Raw genomic sequence first — 10,002 nt, 5'->3', positions numbered from 1 at the left:
TTAAAACTGAAAATAGATTTTGATTTTGAAAATAGTTTCAAAATTGAAAAACAAAAATAATAATAAAAAAAGAATGAAATTGGAAAACCCGCAAAAGTGAGATTTTCCCACTTTTAGTTGAGGCACCATACTCATCCAATTCCACTAAATCCACCAAGTAGGTGGTGTCTTCATTTGATGAAGACTCGAAGCATGTTGTATTTTAACAAAAACAGAGAAGATTCAGTTGAGAAATGCATGCAAGGTTGATAATTTCTGGATTGGAGAGGCTGAAGCAATGTTCTTCAACAAACCTAAAAATTTGTTGTTCTCTCAAATTCTTCCCTAAATTCATATCATTTTGAGTCCCACAACTCAATCTAAGGTTTTAGAGAATAGTAGGGAAGACCTTGTGGTGGTTCACAACCAAAAGAGGAGAAGATCGCAACTAAATTTGAAGATTCAAGAAGATCTTCGCATGTATTTATGAAACCCTCTTTTCATTATGTACATGCTTAATTTGAAGCTAAAATTTATGAATTAGAGTGTTTAATGATCCCATTTTCTTCTGCTGCATGCTTGTTGAAACTAATTTTTTTGATAACGTATATAATGTTAGATGTCTAAACATATTATATATTACTTAACAGTCAATAAAAATGTTATAATTCAACTACTTGATCTCTAAAACTCTGTTAGACAACTGTTTCATTTTTTTTAGTTTTTAAAATTAAGTTTACAAGTATTTTCACTTGATCTCAAGGATATTGCATAAGCTCGGTGCAACTATATAGATATCTCACCTGAGATTTCAAACCCTGCGCTAAATCTCGGGAGAATTATACTCAATCGCGATCGAGATTATTTTCCACCAAGAATACATAAACAACCACGAAAACATAAATTATTGGCCTCAACAGCAAGCAAATAACAACTACAACAAATTTACAAAAGTCGCTACATTTACCTTGTTTTTCTTGTATGTATGCAAAAAGAGGATTTCCAAACACTAGGGAATATTCTAGATAACGTTTAGGAAACTTGTCAAGCAAGCCAATCTTTCCCAAAAAATGGGTTATTATAATAATTATGTTATTTTTACATTACTGAGGGCATATTGATAAAATTTCTTTCCCATCAATCGAATTTATTCAAAAGTTAAAACAATTAATACAATCTCGGGTCTGATCTCACTCGAGAAGGCTCGAGAAAAACCAATTTATCAGAAAGCATGCTATTTTTTAAATGTGAAAAGTAAATGGGGTTATTTTGGACAATTTCCCTTCAAAATGTTCAATTTAGTCTCCATACTTTTAATTTTGATTCATTTTGGTCTCTATACTTTCAAAATATTTATTTTGGTCCTTGTACTCTCAACTTGAGTTCAATTTGCTCCTTAAACTTTCAGAAAGTGATCACTTTGATCCCTTAAAAATGAAATAAAACTTAAAATGAAGGGACCATAATAATCAATTTTTAAAAGTTTCAAGACCAAAATTAACCAAAGTTGAATATATAAGGACCAAAATGAGCTTTTTAAAACTACAAAGACCAAAATGAACAAAAATTGAAAATATAGAAAATGAATATTTTGAAAGTACAAGAATAAAAATGAATCAAAATTCATAGGAGAGAACCAAAATAGCATTTAAATCTATAATATAAATAGAGTAAATGACGTGGCAAAATCATAGTGAACGCGATCTCCCACGACGAAAATCATTCATTGAAGATAATCCACCGAATCATTTCCACCATAGCCAAAAGCTCAAGCTGAAGCACCGATGCCTCCAGAGTCTAGAACATCGAGAGCAACTGTAAATTACCCGTTCTGCCCTCCCAACAAATATGGCAATTTCCCATTTAGTACCTCATTTGCCTCTTCTACGCTTTTCTCTCACTGCGACAAAGCTCACTCCTCAATTCCATTCTCACAGATACCGCTTCTTCTCCATCCGTGCTTCCATGGCGTCTCCCCCTGCTCGCAAGGTCCTCTTATAGCTGCTCCATTGAAATATCTTGCTGTTTGATTTTTTTGACAATTTGTTTGTGTTTACAATCTCGTTGTTGAATGTTTAGGTTTTGGTTCCGGTTGCGAACGGCACCGAGCCGCTTGAGGCAGTCATCACCATTGACGTGCTTCGACGTGCTGGAGCTGATGTCACCGTTGCTTCTGTGGAGAATCATATTCGTGTTGATGCTGCACATCAGATCAAGATTGTTGCGGATTCTCTCATTTCTGATTGCACAGATACTGTTTTCGATCTCATCGCACTTCCTGTACTAACGTTTTCTCCCTCGTTTTTGTACTTATATGCTGTATATTTGGCTATGTTTGTTTTTGAGAACTTGTTGATTGAAGATTGATAAGCGACGACGGTTTCTGTTTCCCACAACGTCCGATTCCTTACATTTTGAATCTCCCAGTAATGATATTATTAGGCCTTTGATTTTATTGTAAGTTATCTCAGTACTGGGGGACTACTCATACCTCTGCATTTATATCCATCACGTTAGGTCATCAGTTTTCTGCATTGCTATATTGATTGGATCATGGATGATTTATCTTGTCTGCTTTGAAATTTTAAGCCTAATGATGCTACCATTATGAATTACTCTGGTTCGTCAGATTCTCATTTACCTTTTCTTCATGGACTTGGTTCATTTACTGTTTGTTTTACTGAAGCATGAAATCTCTCTCTCTCTCTCTCTCTCTCTCTCTCTCTCCATGTTCTAGGGAGGTATGCCAGGTGCTACCAGCCTTAGAGATTGTGCAGTTTTGCAGAACATAGTGAAGAAGCAAGCTGCTGATGGTCGACTTTATGCTGCCATCTGTGCTTCACCTGCAGTGGTGCTTGGATCATGGGGTTTGCTGAAAGGGTTGAAAGTAAATTACCAGATATTTTTCTTGAGATTCAAGTCATATTTTGATTTTATGATGAATTGTTTACTCAATTAAACTTTTATTTTAATACTTGACCTTAAAAGGCCACATGCTATCCATCATTTATGGAGCAACTGGGATCTAATGCCATTGCTGTTGAAGCCCGAGTACAAATTGATGGCCAAGTTGTAACAAGTCGTGGGCCTGGTACTACCTTGGAGTTTGCTGCTGCACTGGTTGAGCAATTGTATGGGAAAGAAAAAGCCGACGAAGTTTCTGGTCCTCTGGTACAGTGCTTTCTCCAATATTTTTTTTTGCTATATTTGTATATGCTGTGTGTACATTGAACTAATGTACTGGAGACGTCTACTGCCTTTGTTTATCAATTCTATTTCCTTCTCATGACATACGATATTCATCAATTTCCAGAGTGAATAATGTTTGTATTTTCTTGTAAAAAATTCTGAGTTGCTGTATCATCTGCTTATCTATATGCTCCTTTTTAATGTCTAATCAGTTGTTGCGTTCCAATCATGGTCATGAATATACCATAGCTGAGCAAAATCAAGTGAAGTGGACATTTGATGATGGCCCAAGGGTAAGGTTTATGTCTTCTATTCAGTTACCATGGTTGCAATCATTTTAACTAACTCGTCTAATAATTGTCCCTTCTGCTTACTGAAAGTGGTTTTTTTTTGTCATGTTTAAAATATGATGTGTATATCAATTTCAATATCTGTACATCAGTATGTATCTCATTGCAGTCATTGGATGCTAGGTCTACTGGTCTATGACAGAGAGAGTTGGGAAATAAATTCTGATTAACATAGCTTGTGGAAGTTGGAAGCTCACTTGTGATAGAAATGCAACTTGGGTGTCTTTTAGAGAATATAACCGGAAGAAATTGACAGCATTTTTCAAGTCAGTAAAAAGGCTAAATTTCCTGAGGAATGGAGTTATTTGATATGTATGCCTGAGTGATTACTAGGATAAACCAGTAGCATCTGCTCACCTGCGAAATCATGTTGGATAGTGACAAGCTATCTCTTCCTTCTTGTTTCGGTTTTAGTTTGGGATGTGTAGCACCTTTATATTTCCTGGGATTCTTAGAAGAGTCGGAAAGTGACATTCTTTGGCTGGAAATTGAGATTAAGTCAAGATTTAGAAACCAAATTGATGTAAATCTTTTGCACGGCAAGAAATGTTGTATCTACACAAAGTTCAACACCTTTGTTAAGACAAGGATCCAATTACGATTTAGGAGCTATCTTGTTCATTAGTTATCATAATTCACAATTCATAATCATGGGGCATTTTCAGTGTTTTTGAGGGTTGCTTATATATAGAACAATATGAAGAATTATCAAATTGGTATTAGCTTATTAAGTAGATAATTTTATTTAAGCAGTGTTGGTGTACATTTTAAATTTGAAATGAGAATTACCAGGGTTATAGTGGGTAATATTCATACTTTGCTTTCAGATTCTCGTACCTATTGCTAATGGTACCGAGGAAATGGAGGCTGTTATGATCATTGACATTCTTCGGAGAGCAAAAGGGGAAGTGGTGGTGGCTTCTGTTGAGGACAAACTAGAGATTCTTGCATCACGGAAAGTTAAACTGGAGGCAGATTTACTTCTTGACGAAGCTGCTGAACAGTCATATGATCTAATTGTTTTGCCTGTAAGTTCGAATTTTTCGATTGTATGTATTAATGATTGAATTGAACTAATTGGACCTGCATGCTTGCAGGGCGGGCTTGGTGGTGCGGAAGCATTTGCAAAATCTGGAAAACTGATTAACCTGCTAAAAAGGCAGAGAGAATCAAACAAACCCTATGGAGCAATATGTGCATCCCCAGCTTTGGTCTTAGAACCCCACGGCATGCTGAAGGTATTATCTTAACATATTTTCAATTACCTTCTCCTGATTATGGCCATACGTACTATGATCACCCTAAATGGAAAATAAAAAATCTCATTCAGCACAATTTTCGCTAGACGAGAGTGCATCGCTTGTAATTAATTAGACCCATTAGTTTCATGCTATTCCAACGAACGTGAGCTTTCACACAATCGTAAGCTCAGTAAATTGCAGTGTGAATATTTTGAAAATGAGACTGAAATAATTTGAAATATTCTTCAAATGATCTTCGGCCAACCACTTCTTATTCTGAACTTTCTGCATATTGGTTATATCTATAGTATCGGTTAAAAAGTTCAGCTGAAAACTTTATCCAGTTATTAGTTATATCATAAAATTTTTTACTCCCAGATATCCCATAATTCAATCTTAGTTCCCTAATTTCAAACCTGGTAAAGGAAAAATGCAATGATTTTCACTACTAGAAATTTTGGTATAGACCATGCTCATTAAGCTGTGGTTAATTTGAATAGACTATGGTTTTTCGACTATAGTCTATTTCAGACTCTAGTAGCCTATAATATAGACTATGGTTTACATCAATCATAGTCTATATTTATAAACCATAACTAACTTCAATTATGGTTTTTATTGTCATAGACAATGGCTGACATTAGTAGTAGTCTATATAATATAAACCACAGTTATGTCAACTACTACCTGCGTTAGTCATAATATTTTACTATAAAGCATGGCGACCAAGATTAGGTGTTATATATATTCCAATAAACTATAGTTTTTGACAACCATAGTCTATTAGAGTAGACAACGACTAACACTAAAAGAGAAATTATTTAGATGGACCTCCTTCTTCCTAAAGTCATTAATCAACTTCCCAATAGCCCACATGGATCTTATTCAAGACCATTTTCCACTTGTTCTCTTCATGTTAGGTGTTTAGGCATCAACACAGAACGTCGCATCACTTTGCATGTGATTCTGAATGACATGTTTTGGTAGTTCAATTGTCTTTTATAGCTAAATGCTAAAAGTTCGGGTACATTTAGTGTTGATCACGTGCTTCGTATAACCAGCACCTACCTGGAGGACTTTGAGGAAGAGCATTGGTGTGGTTCTTCTCCAATCCAATAATACCATTGCTCATGTTATGAAAAAGTCTAGACATACACTTCCATCTTTTAATATCTTCACCTTTGTACCATCATTTTAATACATTTTGGACTCTAATACCTTCACCTAAGTCCAAAATGTATTAAAAATGATGGTACACAGGTGAAGGTATTAGAAGATGGAAGTGTATGTCTAGACTTTTTCATAACATGAGCAATGGTATTGTTGGATTGGAGAAGAACCATTCCAATGCTCCTCCTCAAAGTCCTCTAGGTGCTGGTTATACGAAGTGCATAATCAACACTAAATGTACCCAAACTTTTAGCATTTAGTTGCGAAAGACAACTGAACCACCAAAGCATGTCATAAATAATATTCAGAATCATATGCAAAGTGATGTCCAAACACCCAACATGATGAGAACAAGTGGAAAAGGGTTTTATATAAGAGGTGGATTATTGAGAAGTTTATCAATGACTTTGGGAACAGGTAAGTTATGTCTAAATCATTTCTCTTTGGTTAGTCGTTTAATAGACTATGGTTGTCATAAACTATAGTATATTGTAACATACAACACCTAATCTTGGTCATGCTTTTGTAAAATATCATGGCTAATGCCACTCGTGATTTGTAAGTACATAAACCATGGCTGACATCAGTTATGATCGATATTATAAATTAGGACTAATATCAACCTTTGGCTATGACAATATAGACCACCACTGACGTTAGTTATGGTCAATAAATATAGAGCATGACTGGTGTCAACCATGGTTTATATTATAGATTAATATTGAAATAGACCATGGCCAAAAAACTATAGTTTTTTCAAATTACTCGTCTTAACAATCATGGTATATATCAAAATTTGCAGTAGTATTTAAATTTTCTATGGACCTTTTCCTCAGCCCGCTGATCTTACATATGGTATGATCTTAACATATAAAATAGAACTAACTTCATTCTTAGGATCAGTGTTGTTAAACTTGTATGTTACTGATAGGTTTGGAACACTTTTCCTTATTTTATTAATAATGGGGAAGAGTTTGAGAGCTCCCCTTCTCTCCATCAGTCTCAAATATGAGAATTGATATAAATCTTAACTAACTCTCATGGCCTCAAATGGCCTTACAAATACCTCCTCTCCCATGGGCCCCCTTTCTCTCTCTTTTCTGTTTTTCCTCTTCTAACTAACAATATTCCTTGGCCCTACATTCTCTCAAATTTCCCTAACTTACTCATTTTCTTTCATTTTCTTTCTTCTTTCATATAACTTGGTTATTAAAGGCCTATCAGTTACACAAGTGGTATTATACGAGTCTAAACAGAACGAAGCTAAAATGAGTTGGCACATTCATCTAAATCGGAAATGAGCTGAATCATTTGATTCATAAGGTTGAATCGGAAAAACATAGGAAATTGCAAGTTCCGATTCGAAATTGAAAAAGGAAAATAGTTTAAAACAAAAAATATCATTGGCCACAGTCGAAGGCTTTTTGTGTTGGGATGGCCACAACCGCCGGTGAAGAAACGAAGTGAAACAAAAGACAAAAGGGAAGAAGAAGAGGAAATAGAAAAATGGAAATGAGACTGAAAACCTGGGAAATAGAAAAAGAGGGAAATAAAAGAACTATGAGGAAATGGAAAAGACAAGCTGATATTTCAAAATTATAAATTAAAATTAATTGGGTGCCTCTTTTTTGAGGAGACGATTCTTTTCTTTTTATTTTTCTTCAATTATTTTTTCCCTCTCACAGTACGTTATATGCATATCACATTACATTGATTTGATAATTTCAGGTTTCTGTTTTACATTACATGCATATCAGATACATTGTATTTTCTTCTCCTCACTTATTTTAAAGTTATTTACTGTTTTTTTTAATCTATTTTAGACTTAACTATTTATATTTATATTTCAATATTATTTATCAAAATAAAACTTACCATACACGATACATTTTGTGGTGCTTGATACATTACATTTTAATTTCAATACTCCTTTCGTTTCATGAGTTAACAACCTTGTTCAGGGTAAGAAAGCTACCGCTTTTCCTGCATTATGTGACAAATTGTCCGACCAAAGCGAAATTGAAAACAGAGTGGTGGTTGACGGAAACCTGATTACAAGCCGAGGACCTGGAACTACAATGGAGTTTTCTCTGGCAATCGTGGAGAAGCTTTTTGGAAGGGATACAGCAGTTCAGCTGGGAAAAACAATGGTCTTCATTCAGGATTAAAGGTCAATCCAGCATTCTCACTGTGAGTGTTCCATCTTCTTAACTATCATGGATGAGTGGAATGACTTGTATTAACTGGAGGGCTGGATTCTCATTTGAATGTGTGAATCCACTTCTAAATTTTGTGTATATATGTTTTCGGAAATAATATACTGCGCTCTGTATAGCCTGAAATGCAAGGCCACAACATGAGGTTTTCTTTGTCAATCTATGTTTTTCGAGTCCATATTAGGTGGAATTATGGATGATTAATAGATCCTCTTTTATCTTTCTTTAGTTCAAGCTGATCTGGTTAAATGCAAGGGAGGAGGGTATGTGCATGTTGGGAATCTACATAGAAAAGATAATTATACCTCATTTCTTTGTGATGGAACTTCATGTTTTATTTGATATGATAGCAAAATTTATGGAGCTCAAGTGGATATTTGATCTAAAATTAAGATTCAACTCGAGAATGATGAACTCAAAGAGGATCATTGAAAAGAGAAACATTGAGAATTTTACATTTAAATAAATAAATTAATTAAATAATTCACTATAAGGTATATGAGTTATTTTGACTATTGTTAGTTGAGTGGAAGTTCATGTTTATCTAATATGGTAACAAAGTCATGGAGTTCAGATAGATAATTGATCCAAAATTAGGAATTGACTCAAGAATGATGAACTCAAAGAGGCATCATCGTTGAAAATTTCACATTAGAAAGATTAAAAAAGATCTCATAATTTTTATAAGGTATATGAGTTAGTCTAGTCATTGTTAATTTTGAGATGAAACTTTATCTTTATCAAATTGTGTAATATATATTTGTTATAAGACTAAGTTACAAAAAGGGGATTTTTTTTTTTAAAAAAAAGAAAAATAAGGGAAAATATTTACACAAATAGCAAAATTTAATTATAGTTGTGATAGAAGTCTAATTGTCTATCAGTGATAAAAACTGATAAAAGTCTATCATGGATACTATTAGTGATAGAACTGATACAGTCTTCCTACTGATAGACGTTGATAGAAGTCTATCAATGTTTATTAGTGTATTTTTTTGTGATTTATGTAAATAGTTTGATATTTTTCTTGTGAAAATTTCTCTTATAAAAATATCCCTAGTGCTTTTTTTTGCGATTTATGTAAATAGTTTGATATTTTTCCTGTGAAATTTTTCTTATAAAAATATCCTTGGATGTTTTTTAGGGGAATATATTCTTATTTTATTCTTCTCTTCTAGTTGAAGTAAAAACGACAGCTTCAAGAGAAGAATATTTTGTGGATAAGGAATTGGCTTATAATCGACGTGAAAATGACGCTGAAGAACTATAGTGAAAGATGATGGTCTCGATGTTAGCGTTGAAGAGAAAAAGAAATTGGAGGAAGTGAAACCCTAAAATTGCGTTGAGGAGGAGCATGATTTGATTCAAATAAGTGAAGGTATTTTCAATATTTTCTTTTCAGCCCATTAGTGAAATTGGGTTGGACTTAATTAGTTTGACAATCTTGTAAAATCAATAAATATTGTCCATAGGTCTAATTTTAGAAAACTTTTTAAACATTATTGCAACCGTCTCTTTTTTTATATATATATTTTAAAATTACCTTTAGAGTAACAATTCTAGATGAAAACATGGACCTAAAATGATGTGGTGAGGTGGTGGTCTAGAACCAGAATTTCAAGTACCATAATGTTTTAAATCAGTCATATCTTTTATTATTATTATTGTCATTATTTTTTTTACAATAATACATTCAAAAGCCAAAAGGCCGAAAGACCTACAAGAATACATCATGTGATAAAAGTAGAGTAAACCATTATGGAAAAGGAGAATGAAGGATCAAAGATTCTTGTGCCTCCAAAGCCATAAAGAAAAAGAGACATCCCTATATCACAAGTTAAGTTCTTAGCATCTTTA

General features: G+C 33.8%; 1 protein-coding gene across 3 annotated transcripts; it reads left to right on the top strand.

Moving 5' to 3' along the window:
- Positions 1-1,669: 1,669 nt before the first annotated feature.
- Positions 1,670-9,687, top strand: LOC120088340 (protein DJ-1 homolog A-like). 3 transcript variants are annotated; one of them, XM_039045575.2, is made up of 9 exons: positions 1,670-1,968; positions 2,059-2,259; positions 2,717-2,866; positions 2,968-3,150; positions 3,381-3,461; positions 4,346-4,546; positions 4,616-4,756; positions 7,891-8,119; positions 9,324-9,687. In XM_039045575.2, exons 1-8 carry the CDS (start codon positions 1,828-1,830, stop codon positions 8,095-8,097), a joined length of 1,305 nt encoding a protein of 434 aa, XP_038901503.1. In that variant the 5' UTR covers positions 1,670-1,827; the 3' UTR covers positions 8,098-8,119; positions 9,324-9,687. The 3 variants fall into 3 exon arrangements, with proteins under 3 accessions (XP_038901503.1, XP_038901509.1, XP_038901495.1); XM_039045581.2 differs by having other exon boundaries at positions 9,290-9,687; XM_039045567.2 differs by lacking the exon at positions 9,324-9,687 and having other exon boundaries at positions 7,891-8,379.
- The last annotated feature ends 315 nt before the right edge of the window (positions 9,688-10,002 follow it).

The sequence above is a fragment of the Benincasa hispida genome, chromosome 1, assembly GCF_027475165.1.
Source record: "Benincasa hispida cultivar pf3 chromosome 1, pf3_genome.v1.1, whole genome shotgun sequence".
Taxonomy (NCBI): Eukaryota; Viridiplantae; Streptophyta; class Magnoliopsida; order Cucurbitales; family Cucurbitaceae; genus Benincasa; species Benincasa hispida.
The sequence above is the reverse complement of the archived record's forward strand: the minus strand, read 5'-3'. Positions and strand labels throughout refer to the sequence as shown.